The 17,066-nt window shown below is 37.9% G+C and overlaps 1 protein-coding gene across 1 annotated transcript in view; it reads right to left on the reverse strand.

The window, feature by feature from the left end:
* Window positions 1-1,264: 1,264 nt before the first annotated feature.
* The window catches only part of LOC131586081 (1-phosphatidylinositol 4,5-bisphosphate phosphodiesterase zeta-1-like), a 45,530-nt gene continuing 29,728 nt past the window's right edge, over window positions 1,265-17,066 (reverse strand). Inside the window, exons 10-13 of the mRNA XM_058852819.1 lie at window positions 9,604-9,776; window positions 6,597-6,717; window positions 4,872-5,021; window positions 1,265-1,415 (exon numbers count right to left, since the gene is read on the reverse strand). Of these exons, the coding sequence (XP_058708802.1) occupies window positions 1,330-1,415; window positions 4,872-5,021; window positions 6,597-6,717; window positions 9,604-9,776 (530 nt within the window). The 3' untranslated portion in view covers window positions 1,265-1,329. The remainder of the gene's footprint in view (window positions 1,416-4,871; window positions 5,022-6,596; window positions 6,718-9,603; window positions 9,777-17,066) is intronic.

Genomic DNA, 17,066 nt, shown 5'->3' on the forward strand with positions numbered 1-17,066 from the left:
TTGTCTCAGTTGCCCTTGAGAATAGGCAGTCATCTGCTGAGCACATATCCTAACATTTCATAATGCTGTTGTCTTAAATGTGCTACCATGTTCCTGCCACAGATTCCTGACAGCGTGAGTTTAAGGAATCACGTGCTAAGGACTTGTAGCAATATGCAGAAGTTCTTATGACAGCAATGAAGGGCTTGGTTTTGTTAATATTAAATAGTACAGTAAAAATACTAAATTCTCAGTGTGTGGGGCCGCATTCTTTGCCCATTAATTCCACTGATGGTGTTGAAACAATGCTGGTAATGATGTAATTTATCATCATTGCATGTGATGAGTTCACCAGAGGACCATGGGATGGTTCCCTGACAATACATTTCCCTGCAGATGTCCAGCAAATTTCACATTAAATCTTATCCAATCAATACTTTGGGTTTTTTAAAGAATGTTAGAAGTTTTGATACAATGTCACATTTAATCCAGGACATTAATTTGTCAACAATATGTATCATTGTTTCTTTTATTCTGACATCCAAGAGGCAGATATAACTGGTCATTTGTGTGAAGAGAGGAGGGAGAAGCTGATGTTCATGAATAAAGAGATTATATTGAGTGTGAGCTTTCAGGGGGGATTTATTTAAGCTCATGATGCCACAGATATTTGTTCAGCAGTCTTCCCACATTGCAGTCCTATGCTGCATAAGGGGTTCAAGTCAATACATGCATTGAATAGACTTAGAGCTATAAATATATATTTATATATTAAATAATTAACATGAGTGGTTCCTTTAAGTTCACAGATGCTAATTATGATCATTTTCATGACCCTCCTCTAGACTCTCTCCAAAAGATCAACCTCTTTCTTGTGTTGGAGGCCCCAAAGCTAAATGCAACTTCCCAAGTGGGACCTCCTGAGAGCAGACTAGGAGGGTAAAATCACCTCCCTCAACGCTGATTTTGATAGCAGATGTGGGCTATGTTTCCACTTTTTCCATCAGTGGGAACTTCCCCAACCTGCCCTGACTTCCCAAGTGAGGGATCGCGGCTCAGGCCAGTTTCCTCAGGACCTGTGGATGTTTCTCATCACGTCCCATGGACCTGTGCACCTCAAGGCTCCTTAGGTTTTCTCAGACCCAGTCTTCTCCTACAGAAAAACAGCAGTAGGGCCAAGGACAGCAGCCCTTATTTGGGATACCCCCTCCATAATATTCCCTCTGGCTTCACAAAATCATTGTGAATATGCCTCTCTGGGAATCAGGCCACTGGGGCTGTTGCAAAGCCACAGATGTTACTTTATTGGAGCAGGGGGCAATCCTCCAGAATGATTTCTTCTGCAGAACATCACTGGTAATATGAAACATGAATAAAGAGTGATGCAGGTTCCAGCTTGGTGCCTTCTTTGGATATCAACGGAATGTTACGGTAACCTGTAAATATAATGACACCTTTATTAGCGTATTAACCACAAGCACAAATATTATGATGGAGTGTTTTTATGATCACCAATGCAAACAAGGCATAATTTATGATTCTGTAAGTAGCTCTTTAAAATAAAATGAAATTATACTAGAACTGAATATCATTTGTGCTGGTTTTTCTCATTTATATATATATATAGTATTTCAATTCTGGTATTTTTGGTGTCAGAGTGAAAAAGCCCAGTGTTTTGCAGGATGTGATATTTTTTCAAATGGAAGACTTTCAGCCCAGTGATATTTAAACATGGGCAAACTTACATTGTAACATCCCAGGTTATGTGCTGCACACATTGTTTTGAGAGCAAATGAAAGAACTTGTGAATCAGCAATGATAGCACCTACAGAACGGTGCTGCAGCAGCCATGCACTGTGCAGCTGAGGCAGAAAAAAGTGAAGTGTAAGACTTTCTACCATGACTTCTTAAAAAGTTAATTTCATATGAGTAATTCACTTTATCAGAGATAGGTCATGCCATCATGAAGCTATGTGTTCATCTGGTTATTGAAGCATTTGGAAAAGCCATAGTTCTCAATTTCAAACATAATTCACTTACCTGCTTAGAAAACAAAACAACTTTTTCTTAAAAATCCCGGCCTGTACTGCTTTATATGACTAAATGTCCCTTATTTAATAACAAGTGACAATGTCACTTATGGTTAAAAAAAATTCTGTGTTTTTTCTATGTATATATGTAAATAATTCCAGCTATTTAAGTAAGTCTGTTTTGTAGAAGTATCCATGTTCTGAACTGCAGTTTTCAAAATCCCTCTTTAGCTGTGTGTGGATGCCTGTGGAGTCTTTGGGAGCCACATTTACCTGGGTTTGGAATTTCTTGCTTCTTTCATACAGAATCATAGAATTGTTTAGATTGGAAAAGAGCTCTAAGATCATCAAGTCCAGCCTTTGACTGAACACCTCCTTGTGAACCAGGGCATGGCACTGAGTGCCACATCCAATTGTTTCTTGAACACCTTCAGAGATGGTGGTTCCACCTCCTGTCTGAGCAGCTCTTTCTAATAATGGACAACCCTACCAGTGACAAAATTCTCCCTGATGTCCAACTGAACCTTCCCTGGCACAGCTTGAGCCATTTCCCCTTGTTCTGTCACACTACACATAAGTTCCTCTGGTATTTAAGGTTCAGATTCTAGGCAGCAAATATTAAAGCTGGTTGTAGGCAATTTACATTTGAGATCAGTTTTTAAGGCATGCACACAATATGTGGAAGGCTTGGTTGATTTCTTATCCGAAGATACACTTCAAAGACTAAGACTAATTTCTGAAGACTTGTGTTCTAGCCCCTACCTACAGAAGATTCTACAAAGTTTCCTGAGAGAAGTAAAACTTCTTTTTTGTTATTGAAATTGCCCCAATTTGCATTAAATGATTAACTACTCTTGGATCCCATGATAATAGAGTTAAAAATTGAATTCCTGTCCTGTATTAGTATTCACCATGGCAGATTCATTGGCACAGGGACTGTAAGAGAGGACTCCCCCCTCCTATTTGCCTTTAACCACCCAGGTAGAGAATTTTTCTCAATTTCAGCCCCTCTGAGTATAGCTACATAATCACTACATGGAAAATCAAATTCTGCTGCAGCTGGACAGCGAGCATTCCTCCCCAGTGGAGTCTACAGGTAGTTGGGAGTCTGCTGCTGGGGAAAGGAAGGCAGTGTGGATATAGATTTGAATCCTTTCAAAAGAAAATGCAGAGGAGGGAGGAAATGGCACAACTTTGCCCCTCTGGCTGTCAAAGAAAATAAAAGATGTAAGCACTGCTCAGCTTTTGGAAGCAACTTGCCCTCAGGGATATGAATCCTAGGGACCTGGGGACAGTCCTGTAGTACAGATTTAAGCAATTGGAATGCTGAAGACTAAGACTGAAATCCATGCTCACTCTCCAGCATATTAGGCAGTTCTTGCCTTGTCTTCTGCTTGTTGTGGCTCCCTCTGCAAGAACATTATTTTCCTATTTCACTGTTTAGAGAGTACTTGGGTACCTAAAGCAAAACCATCGTTCCAGACCTGCTTTCAGAGATCTCAATGTTAAGCATTGCAATGAATGCTTGTAATAAATTTTGAAATTATTTATCACTTTACCTCTTAGAAGCATTTTATTTATGGCCTCTGGGCATTCTGACAGCAAATTACTTTTTTTATATTGTGTTAAGTGGGGATTGGGGTAATTTGTTTGGCATCATTTATAATTTTTGTACCTAGACTCACTCCCTAGAATTTTAATTATTGCACTGAAAATGTTTCCTCAGAAATCTACTGCTCTTACTTTTCCAAAATATGAATCCCTCATTTGTAACCAAAATTATAATATATATAATATATATATATATAATATATAATATATAATATATACATTAAGCCTCACTGAAAATTTGTATCTAAAAAAGCCTCAATCAATAATTTTGCAAGTACTTGTAAGCAGCAGTGCCTGATATTTGAATTTGTCTCAGATATTGTGAATTGTTAGGTTGAGTGTTCTTTCATTATCCTGAAGTATACAAATAAAAGGAAACGAAAAGGTTATCAGTGTAAAAATTCATGTTGTAGAAAAACAACTGAGCTCTAAGAGTAATGTCATTTTTCTTGTATAACTCCTCAGCCTCAACTAAGAATCACAAGCAGCTTTATGACTTCCAAACATGAGGGAAAAAAAATGCACCATTTCAAATCCTGTTAAGCTTAATAAAAAAGGTGTGGTGCCTGTTGCCAGCTCCAGTGTTTTGCCTTGCCGTCTTTATTCACTAATAAAAGCTGTTTGTTTTGTCAGAAATGGCTTTGGAAAGCCAGTGTAGTAAACAGCCATTTTACATAAGCCTTTCTCCTTGGCCTATTGGCTTCTGTGTCTGCTCTTTATGAGCAGCCTTTTCATTACAAAAGTTCCAGGAACTCTACTGGCTTAACAAAAGAAACTCCAGCAAGAAAAATACCATGAATATTTTGCCCTATTTTTAACCATTGTGCTCCACTCTGAAAAGTTGCAGATAGGTTACCTGAGGGGGTTTTGGTGGTTGATTTTGTTTTAATTTGGTATTGGGTTTTGAACTTATCTAAGTGCACAAAACCACTGTCTTCATAGCAGCTCTGACTAGTCTCACTTCTTGCAATGAATTAAAATACCACCTGAGCAGTTTCCATCTAGAATGGAACACTGCAGTGGGAAGAATCACCTGCCATTAATATTGTTCTGATTTCAACATCATGGATTTGCATTCAGAGAATATGTTTATTTCAAAAACAGAGAGTGCCATTTATTCATTTTGTTACAAAATCGTGCTCTAGAAAATAAACATAGTGCTGAAGTCTCTCAATGCTACAGTAACAAAAAAAGCCTGGAATGTTGCAGATTTTTTTGAGCTGTTATAGGTGGTTGACATAAAAATATTACCTGTATTCAGGCTCATCACAGGTAAAGTGTACTGGCCAAGGAATTCGTTGTTACACAGAGAAATCTCATCCTGAACGCAGAAGCGTATCATTGCCAGTTCTGGAACTTGGATGTTAAAAGAGAATGTTTCATTCCATTTAGGGCTCAAAGCTAATTAAAGGAGAAAAGAAACAGGATTAAAATATGATTTCTTTTTTTTCTACTCTATAACTAAGCTGCTATCACTAGTTTGAACTGGTAAAGAGTTTCTTTTATCCTAGGTATCTGTGCCCATTTAAACAAATAACTAAACTCCCACTGACTGTAGTGGGGCAAAAGCCTAAGATAGTTGGTGTCATCCCTTAAAAGAGGGAAAAATGAGACAAGGATAGCCAGGTTAAGAACTTCTGCTCAGCTTAAATTTTCCTATAGCCATACCAGTTTCATGCTTTTGTCAAAGTTTCTCCTTTCACAGTGTTGGAAATGAATAAGTTCAGGTAGTAGAACGTTCACTTGACCAGAAATACAAAAAGAGAATGTGGAACAGGAGGGGTTTCCCTGGTCTTTAGCAATGTTCATACCGGGAAAAGAAATTCAGGGGCTGATTTTAAACAGCAGCTATCTATAAAAAAGAAAAAGGAAGCATAGAAGACAGAGGCACAGACAAAATGAGATCACAGAAAGCTTGTAGTCTGAGACATCAAGAAGATCTGTATTATAAAGATAAGGGAGTGCTCACAGACAGCTACAAAGAGTACACACTTCACCTGTCAAGCAATTAAGGGATTACTCCTACCAGAGACTTCAAATGAGACGAGTGATGAAGTTACAGCAATTTCTTAAGAAAACCTCGTCATTAAGTTAAGTGGTTAAGGCTGGGATAGGGTTAACTTTCTTCATGTCAACCCCTATGGTGCTGCATTTTGGATTTTTGACTCAAACAGCACTGACTACACCCCAGTGTTTGAGCTATTGCTGAACAGGGCTTCCACAGTGTCGAGATTTCTGTCTTTCTCACTGCAGAGCAGCCTCCCCATCCCAGTGAGGGGGCTGGGGGTACCCAGGAAGTTGGGAGGAGGCACAAGTGGTACAGCTGACCCCAGCTGGCCAAAGGGATGTTCCTTACAAATGGTGTCATGCTCACAGCTGGGGGGAAGGAGGAAGGGAGGGCATTCAGAATTGCAGTGTCTGTCTTCCCAAGTAACCTCAGAGCTCCAAAATGAAGCCTTGTTTCCCTGGGAATGGCTCTACACCTGCCTGCCCATGGGAAGTGGTGAATGAATTCCTTATTTTGCTTTGCTTGTGTGGGCAGCTTTTGCTTTATCTATCAAACTGTCTTCTTCTCAACCCGGGGGTTTTCTCATTTTGGCCTTTCCAGCCCTCTTCCCATCCAACTAGAGGAGAACAAGCAAGCAGCTCTTTGGAGCTGAGCTGCTGTCCAGGATGAGCCCACAGCAGTGTGAAAAAAAAACAATTCCACCTTCCTTTAGAAAGGGGGAGTGCTCCCAGCTGTGTGTTTGTGCTTCCTTAATCTATCAGTCTAGAAAAATGGCACACACAGCATGAACTTCTGCTACAGATTTTGTGCCAGGAAATCCTAGTCTAGAGAGAAATAATTGCATTTTCTATAACTCCTTGGGATGCAAAGTTGGTGTTTCCTTATAAAATGTTGTTGTGCTTTGTTCACAGCCTAGAGAAGCAGACTGATGCTCACCATTACTAGATTCTACCATTACTAGATTCTACCAATACTAGTTTTCTTTCTTGTTTGGTCCTCTGGCACACCATAGATTTCTATCTGCACCATGGGGTCAGCTTTGTTGGTCCTTGAGATGCTGCTGCGTGGTAACTGATGGCCACTGATCAGCTGGAAAATTAAAGTTATATTGAAATAACTGTAAGAATGAACTAATTCACCACAGCCATATAGTCACCATAATAGAAATAGCTTTCAAAAGAAATTACTTTAAGTATATGCCAGTCATAAACTGGTGTAATAAACACAGTGGAATCAAGAATATGGTGCTTCACATCCAATTTAATTTTTTATATATAATTTTTTAGAAATATTGTGGTTTAGGAACATTTTTTAACTAGATCAGATTCCTCTGAGCCCAGTCCAAACTGACCTTGAATGGTTAGAGGGATGGGATACACATAACCTCTCTGGGCTGCCTGTGCCAGTGTTTCACCACCCTCTTTTAAATAAATAAATAAATAAATAAATAACTGAAATAATATTTTAAACAATAATTTTCAGGTTTTTTTATTCAATAGCTATACATAAAAATTATATATTGCTACTGTACAAAATAATCCTATTGGAATCAGCCTACAGTGATTTTTACATTTTCTGCTATCGAGCTCATGAATTCCAATCTGTGTGGAGTGGATCAGCATCAAGACCCACCGTGACATCAGCATTGTGCTACAGGGTATGTAGCAGACTGCCTCACCTGTGCCTCATCTCTTGCACAGTGTTCCTTAGTATTAGACAAAAACTCTTCATTCAGTGAGCTTCCTGATGTGTTTTGACCAAAATTTCCAAAAACAGGAAATTTTGTCTCAGACTGCCCTGTAATCTGGCACCCAGACTAAGACAGGATTTATGAAAGTCACAACTTTGTCTGCTTTTTATCTATATTTCAGGGTAGCTAGGAAAGAGTCAACATCTGTGCAGTAATCAGCCTTTTAGGAATTAGTATATAACATGTATTGAGAGAGATATACAAGCCTGAAAGTCCAGGTGAAAGATATGACTCCCAATCCTGGTCTCAGGCCTAAGCATCATAAGAGATTCTTATTCCCCTGTCAACCACCCCAAAAATCAAAACCCACAAATCCCACACTTTGCTTTGATATTTTCCAGTGCTTGTAGCACCTTGCCCCAAGAGAAGTTCTAGCCTGAAATACTGAAGAGCAGTGGCTTGGCAAACACTGATGCTCTTTCTTCCTAAGGAATAGCTGCTGCCTTCACCAGGAATCTTTGCAATCACTGATGGGCTGCCCACTAAGGACATGGGAGATTCCTTGCCATGTCCTGAGGGCCATTGCCAAGGCCTGCATGACCCACTGCTAGACCTAGCCTAAGCCTCCCCTGGCATGGGAAAAGAGTGAGTTCTTTCAAGCACACCGTGACCCAAAGCCATAAATCAAATCAATTTTTGAGATCCAAGGTGAAGCAGACATACAGAGTGATGTATAAATTTAGGAAGCACCTTGAACATCCCTATTTCTGCTTCAAAGGCTCTATGCCTCTTGATGGGAATTGTGGCACATTAGGTTGAGGATAAGGAATTCAGTAAAATCAGGCCCTATGTGATTTTTCTATTCTTCATTCGTTCATTCATTCATTCATTCAGAGAGATTTGCCCCTTAGATGTTTTCTATCTTTGCTTTCTGTTGTCATTTCTGCATTCATCTGGTTAGTAACTTTTTCAGCAGAAGCTGCTTTTCCTTTGACTCCTGCTCCAAATTGCTTTTGTCTTCAACCACAATTTCCTGGTTTTTGCTGCTGGCTATGAATGGGGCTCTCTGTGCCCTTCATTCCCTCAGCCAGTGGGATGCCATTGCCTCTCTGCAGCCCGCACTATCCAGCCTGAAGTCTCAGTCTAAAGTCCTCAATCTTAAACACAGCCTTTCTCTTCTCCAGCTCCTTCCAAACTCAGACACTTCCTCTGCATTGACAATGGTTTTGTCTGTCTCCTGCATTACAATTCAGGGTTTCTCCTCATCCTAATTCCAGCTTCATACAAATTAGGGCTAAAATAAGTGATGTATTTGCCTGGCTGCCTGAAATCATCCAGCAATGTCTATTCACAATTGGTATGCTCACTGTCAGGACACTAGAATGTTCTTGATTAGGTGCGTGCATTATGTAAGTATTTTATAATTGTCACTAACTATTGTTTTATCTCCGCTATTTATTACTCTGAAAGAAACAAAATAGCAATTACACACTAATTATATGCTAATTAAATAGCATTTATGCAAGTGGTATTCTGTGTAATCAGAAATATTACCTTTTCATTGGGAAAAGGGACTTTTCTAATTAGTGAACAATTATAACAAATCTACTTGACCTCAAAATAAAGGCCTTATCTAATCATTTATTTGTAAATGGCATGCATTTCAAGTATTTTTGGGAAGTAAATCACATTATAATTTGGGAGAAGTAGAAATAATTCAAAGACTTATTAATTCATCCCTCCTTTCACCCTTATTTATACCATTTAAGGATTATAAATAGTCTTTTATATATGCATAGAAAGATAATGAGACTTAAAAGAAGCATGAAGCTTCCTATCTTATCTTTAAAAATTTCCATTTGTCAATTAACATTATAATAGTACACGTGGTATTATTGATAGTGAAAGAAATAACACCCGAAGTGCACATTTGAATTCTGTGTTTTCAGTTCAGCTTCCACATGCACAATTGTCTGGCTCCTTTTGCAGCTACATTATTTATATTTATTTGTACAGCATCATTAAAAATCATGTATTTTTACAGTCTCCTGGAGGCTCTGAACCCCTACATATTTTTAGCAAGCATAAGTGAAATACAGATGGGAAAGCACCCAAGCAGCAGTTGATACTCTGTGAGAGTTTTACCAGCTTGTTGAAAACATTAGTTCCCAACAAACAGGAATAGGAATAAAATGGGGAAAAAAAATAGATAATAATTGCATCTGAAATACATAAAATTTGCTTTCCCATTTTCATGGAACAAAACAACACTTCAGTCATCTTACCCTTATTGACAGAGACATTGGTTTGCTGTATCCTCCCACATTTCGGGTTGTAAATGTGGTATTGCGATCCCTCAAGAATACAGGTTTCAGCACATAGCCACAACCACCATTGTCCAGGAATTTTCCATCTTGCAATTCCATTTGTGTTCCCGGTGTTTGGAAGTTTAAGGCCACTGTAAAATTATATCAGTATTGATTTTAGTGAATTAGATTTGATAACATTTTATAAAAAAAATGTTAAAAAAAATTTCAAATGAGCTTAAGATATCTACATCTTTCAATTCATATGTAGGATCCTGTTATTTCCCTTAAATTAAGTGATACTCAATAACGGATTATTTGTGCACAAAAACAGTACACTCTTTAGAACTGCACCCTGTTTTAAGAACTAATCTATAGATCTTTTTTACATTGCTATACCTCTCTTCCCTTTTCTTTCTAAATTAGACCTTGGAGAATATGAAATAAGAGATCCTTCTCTCTGCAAGAACTGAATTCACATCCTAGTTTCTCTACAGCAGCAAGACCCTGCACTCCAAACCTGCTATCAAAGATCTGGTGCAGAAGTCAAAACCTCAGGATTGTATCTAACCTTAGTTATGGTGCAGAATTCATCACAAAAACATCTCACCCAGAAGATTAAGAAGCTTTAGTTTAGTTAGAATACTCAGTGAAAATACATATAAATTTATAGAACTAGAAGCAATTTTAAAAGTGTTCTTAAATTTATGTGAGCACACACTCTCTTGGAGCTTAATCCTCAGGTACTGGTGATTATTCTAAGAATACACCTGACAGATTTTTTCCTTTCCTTGGCAGTTCAAAACATTTTCAGTTTGCTGCAGCACCAATAATAAAATATCACACTTCTCATCAACAGGATATTGTAATTCATGAGATAAAGCCAACATTGAAATAGACCTGTTTAATGAAATTTCCCCCTATTCCAGTGCATTGGAGCTTCTTGTCACATTCCAAATAGAAAATGCAGAAGTCAAATCAGCAATGAATTATGACATTATGAACCCATGACATGTGTTAAACAGAGAATGATAAGAAGTCATTTACTTAAAAGGATGGTTAGGTAGGAATGAAAAAAGAAGATTTTAAGCAGTTCAAGTGACTCATAATAATTCATAAAGAGGACCTTATTACATTTTCCTGGGAGATAATATGAATGTGTTGAATGAACATTTGACATAATGCAAAAATCCTTATTGCAAGTGGAAAACACACAAAATTGTTTTCACTGCAAACATTACTCATTCCTTCACTGCTTTGATGATCATTTTAAAATATTCTGAAGCAAACAACACAAATAGGAATGAAGCAGCTGGTACAATGGACCTGATATTTATAATATGATATATAAACACATGTTTTTGGTGGGGTTACTTCTGAAGAGCTCTGGTTCCGTAGTCTCAAAACCAATTAATGGGTGGAATATATGAAGTGCTCCCAGAGTGCATCATCTGTTTAATCTGAAAGGAATCCCATCTGTGCTAGCTAAAATTGCTCTGCATCATGAACCAACATGCAGCAAGTAGGAATAACTGGAAACCCTGTCTAGAAAAACCTCAAACAAACAAAAAAAGCCTCCAAAACAAAACACAACATGCACTCCTGCTTTGATCTAAGTGTTAATGTAAAGACATGATTTTATGTTAATATACACAGGAATTTTGTTTTACCTTTAACAACAGAAACCAAACTTCAGAGTGTTCATATTGCCCATTGCCCACCATTGCCTTTTTTAAACAGGGTTGGTATTTTCTTGGTATGGTTTTGGCAGCGGTTCAAAATTTTCTCTTTATGACTCAACCCATCATCCAGAAACAGCCCCAAATTTGGTGCTATATGATGCTTGTATATTTTAATGCACTGAATCAAGCTGTGCAGAGGATGCTACAGGAGCTGCAACCCTGTGGCCCCTGGAAGTCTGAACTACAGATAAGCCAGGATCTCTCAGTCCTCAGGTGAGTCCTAGGCCACACTTTCAGGATACGTGGGTTTAAAAGTGCAACTGAAATTAGGCACATCGAACAGTCAGCTTCAAATAGCAGCTTCCACATGATGAACCAAATTACATGATTGCACATAATGAGACTATTGCTAAATTTACCAAGCTTTATAGGCGACTAAGCAGGAAAATCTGATGTAACAGCAGCAACAAGCAAACGAGAATACTTTATATTTTATCACATTAGGAAAATTACTTTTGCAACACAAGTGAAGGGCAATGTTATTATGGGTTGATATCTCTAAACATCAGCACTGTGTTTTCACTTAATTTAATTTGACCTTAAGAACAAGTTAAGAAACGCATGGAACAGTAGTTTTAATTTACTTACTGGTTTCTTTGTATTGCAAGTTTTAAGGTGATTAAGCAAATGTGAGATTTTGTGTCATATTCTCTGAGATGCAAACCTCTACTAAAACTGTTTACAGGGCTCATAGCTGCTTGGAGCCTCCCAGGGCACTACTTTATGGTGCATTGATGTACAATTTTTCTTTTTAATCAGGTGCAGTATAGCCCTAACACTTCTTGAGAAATGGCAAGGATCATAAACTAAAAGCTATGCCCAGCAGCTTGAGCTGAGCAATATCTTTCTGCAAACAATCCTGAACTTCTACCCAGTGTTTCATTTTAGCTTTGGTGAATTCAAGAGCAGAACTGTTCAATAATATTCTTTGTACTTTTGTTTTATGAAACAGTATAAATTTAATGCATGTATGAAGAGAGATTTAAACTGACAGTTTATTTTGGAAAGAAACCCAAATGAGCTTGCAATGAAACCATCTGAGCAGTACATACTCTTAATGCATGGTTTTCATGGGGAAGTAAAGGCATCTGAAGTTGAACACGGTGTACATTAAATTTTCTCCTCAGTCCTTTCATTAAGCACCAGAAGAATTTTAATATTGACATCAAAATCAAAGCAGCACAGCAAAACATGGGCTCAGGGAACAACCTGAGCAAAGCAATTCTTCACTGTGATTCCTGCACCTAAAACAGATTTAACTATTCCTAGAACCATGAGGCTAAATCCCCTTCAGATCAGAGTATTGAATACTCAAATCATCTTGCAAAGTACCAAAGCTGCCATGGCAGTCCCAGTAAGCCCCAGGTGTAAATAACTTCATATGGCAAATTGAGGTTAGGAAATAGACTAGCTCCAAAAAATGAGCCAATCCATAATACACAGAAGAATATTATTTTTGACCCCAAACCTCTGTATCACAAGCAGTTAACTGAAGTCAGTTCCACCACTAATTGCAGAACTAAAGACACTCTAAATATTCATACACAGCACCTTCTATAGGTGCCACCATTCAAGACATAATTGATTTGTGGACTAAAAGCAAAAGCTTTGTAAAACCAAAATGATAATTGTGACTGTGATTTGAAGGCATTGAGGAAAACTGCACATCTTTTGATCCTGCCTCTCATTAATATTCCCAGTGGGACTTTTAAATTGTAATTTTTTATTTTTTGTTCTTTGCTTCCTGGTTCTATCAGCTACATCACAACCATAAGGTTTAATGCATTTTCCCATTTAAATGGGAAGATTTTAAAATAGATAAGGACACATTTGTCACCATTTTTTCTTGAAATGAGTTACTTAATTGCATTTTATGCCATTTAAAAATGCATCTCAAAATGTATCAATTTTATGCCCTTTCAAAAAAACTCATATTCAGAAAGCACTCACAGTGCCAATGTTCCTATCCCCATGGTTTACCTCACTCATTTGAATCTAAAGAGATGTAATAGATCACACTTTTATCAGCCTTCTTGTCTTGCTCTCAGCTCTTTCCAGTTGTCTGTGCTCTTAAAGTGGGCCACTCACAATGAATGCAACGAAAATCTGTGCCTCAGATATCCCAAATCTGAGCTGAATTCCACCCAGCCTGGGAAATGCTATTGCAAACAGGAGCGTATCCTAATGCTCTGGAATGTTGCCATTGGTTATGAGATGATCAATGTGATTGGATTTGAAGCCACTGCTTTCATTCCACACCAGCACTCCAAGCTGGGCACAGACTGTCTAGGCTTTCTTCTCACATGCAGGTCACAGCTGCACTCAATCCATCACTGCCCAAATTTACAGAAATATTTCAGAAGTCCAGGAAAGATGGAGCGAGACTATTTACAGGGGCATAACAGGACAGGGGGGAAGAGCTTCAAAGTGAAAGAGAATAAACCCGTGAAGAGGTGAGACCCCACACAAACTTTATGAGCAAGGACTTTGGTCTACTAGACCAAAAATAAAGAAAAAAACCTCTATTTTTCTACCAGAAAAAAACAAAAACAAAAACAACATATAATGATTGATTTTCCTACAACACAGAGCAAGCTTATATGGACAATATACATTTTGGCATAAAAAGTATCACCTCTCTTCCTGGCAAAAAAAAAAAAAATCAGTAAAACTGTATTTTTTCTCTTCCCTAACAGACTCCAAATTGTATTAATCTTAATGATAACTTCTGGCTTCATTTTTCACCTGCACATTTTGAAATGGTTGTTTTCACTCTACAGAAGCTTGATTTATGGCTTACAATGTGAGGGATTCTGCCGTAGGAAGAGGGACTGCTCCTCTGAGAGCTGAATAAACGCATAACTGCATGACATAACATCCTTAAAATGTGCAGTCAGTCTTTTTTGTATGGTCTTTGGGCCAGTTTAATACTGTGGCTCTAAAGACACTGTCATTAGAAATGTGAAGAATCCAGTCACACAGTTCATAACTGCTGACATTGCTCCTACTTCATTACAAGTGGTCCTACTGGAAAAGAGATGTCAGGTGATTAAGAGTCCTCCATTGTCCAAGTAAATCTGCAAAGGGTTTAAGTAGAGATCCTCTCTTGTGAGATTCTCATGGGAAAAGTACCTAAAGCATTTCTGATAAATTATCAGATCTAAAAATCTAAATTGATTTTTGCTGTCTAATTAATGTGTCAGTCTGAAAGTCACACTTCAGTGTAAGTCTGAGTATTTTTGGTTGTCATTTGACCAATTTTACACCTGAAACATTTCCAAAATAATTTTTAAAATTTACTTAACTTGTGATTCTTGGCAGAAAAGTGAATATTATCAGCTTCCCTCTCCTGTTTTAGTCTGGAGTCACTGACAGGTTTTAGAACAAGATCAGCAACTACTTCAGAAACAATTGTGTTCCTGCAATTTTTTCCCATCTTCCTTTAAAATTTATTAGACTTCACATAAATTATTTACTATTCTATTGGTTGTCTGCAGTGAAGGCAGCTGGAAAAACTGATAAAATGGAATTTCAATGTTTCTTTGCTTTAAAGTGAAATTCCAGTATCTATGACACACACCAAAAACTGCCTAAAAAGAAGCAGAATAGCCCAAGAGCTTTTTCATAAACCTGGCAGTAGAAGCATTTCTGCAGAAGAGACATAAAACCTTCATTCAAAACCACTCCCAGCATTTGGAGCCATTCCAAAGGAAAGTTGAGTGCATTTGGAGAGCTTCATATGTTGAATCATATTATCCCACCTATCTTGCAGGTGTCTACACCTGAATTAGCTGTACCACTTCACTCTTTGTGAAGACTAAATCAGTGAAATTCAAGGGAAAACATTAAAAAAAAAATTAGTCCTCTAGGTTTCACTTGCTAAGGAGGCATTTCTGGACTATTAAAACCAGTAGAAGAGAGCAATAATATAGTTATTGACACAGAACCCAAGCAGGGTCAGGTTTGAGTCATTTTAATTTCCACAGGTGAGGCATACCAAGATCAAAATTAGTTGGTTTCTTTTCCCTTGGTTGCTTCAGAAGTTAAAATCAGAACTAGTTAGAGAGCTCCTTATCACTCCTCTTTTCATGCATCATTTTTTACCATATTTTGTCATATTATTGCACACAAGACTGAACCACAAAACAGATGTGACAAAATTGCCAAGCTGCATTTCAGTGTCACAGTCCAAAATAAAACCTACAGAAAGTAAAAAACCCATCATACAAGTACAACTTTCACAGCAGCATATAAATTTATGCACACCCCAAAAAGCACATATGAGATATTCTGAAATAAAATTCTCTACCTACAACACCATGGTTTTCTCCTGTAAGTTATGGCATGTTTTGGTCATTCCTGCAGAGTGCTTTGGTACATGTAGAACATTTCCAAATGCCACATTCAAAAGGTTATTTAAGTCTTTTTTTATTATGATTTTCACCAAGGCTTTCTTTCATTTTGGATTTTTGTTGTTTTTTTCAGTCTATATAAAACAACTGATATCAGTTTATTTAAATAAATGTCCTGAATTTTATTTCCCTGCATAAATCTTTCCATTTCATTTTATTTCCTAAATAAAAAGGAGACATGGATACATCAAACCAGTTCTTTCCAGTGCCTCACTGCAGTTGTATGCAGGAGGCATACTAATTTTCACAGACTATGAAAAGTGAGGGTTTTTCTCCATAAGACCTCTTTTTTCCCAAAACCTCCTGTTCTTGTGAGTCTCAGTTTTCAGAGAATGGACAGGGAGTACACAGTGATATCCAAAAGCTATTTTGTGGAAACTCTGTACTTTTTACTGAGCTTTTTAACTTGCCTTCCTCTGGAAATTAGGTTTACACAATTACATGTCTTGTCCTCAGCCCCAAAAAGTCTTGAGCCTGTTGGACCATTTCATCCTGCTTTAGCTGAGTGCCAGGCTGCTCCAAGTTAATATGTTCCAAGCAATTCAGAGAAAATTGCTGGCAAGGTACAGAAGAAAGCACTGTTTTGAGTCAATCACTAAGGGAAGTGAAGGAGTAACTCAGTTCTCATAATTACAAGATGCAGAGGCCTGGAAGGCAGTTTGAACAAAACCTAATATATTTTCTTTGCCCAGCCAGAAAGGTTATGGATGTTAAAGGAATGTAAGCTTGCAGGTGTGGGGAGGAGAAGGGAGTTAAGAAGGGGAATAGGTGGCAAAGAGAAATCCAAGAGTCCTTTGAAGAGTTTCAGGGAATTGCAAAAGGGATCTAGAGGATTCACTTCTGTGCATGGGGTGTAAAGCACAAAGGCAGGCAGACAGGAGGGGTGTGTGAATTATACAGACATGGGACAGATATAAAAATCAAAAGTCTGTGTTAAATCAGTGAAAGGACATCAGCAGAAGATTCACTGAGATACCCTCACTTTGGGAGTTGCATTGTGAAGAGCTGCTATATTTCTGCCAAACAGCTATCTAAAGCAGATTAGGGAATTAATAGATCTAACATAGCTTGGAAATAATGTATGTGGAGAATTGTTTTTAATCAGCCTATTCCCATGTGAAAAATAGAGGGGTTTTTAAGTGAAGATGCAAAGGAAGTGACCAAGAGGGCAAATCTAACCACTTCCTGCATATTTTTAATTCTTCCAGGAAGGGGCCCAAACCCCCTATGCACCAAAAGTCATATGTTTTGCATATTAATGTTAGACTGACTTCTCATTAAGGCACAC

The sequence above is a fragment of the Poecile atricapillus genome, chromosome 18 (genome assembly GCF_030490865.1).
Source record: "Poecile atricapillus isolate bPoeAtr1 chromosome 18, bPoeAtr1.hap1, whole genome shotgun sequence".
Classification (NCBI taxonomy): Eukaryota; Metazoa; Chordata; class Aves; order Passeriformes; family Paridae; genus Poecile; species Poecile atricapillus.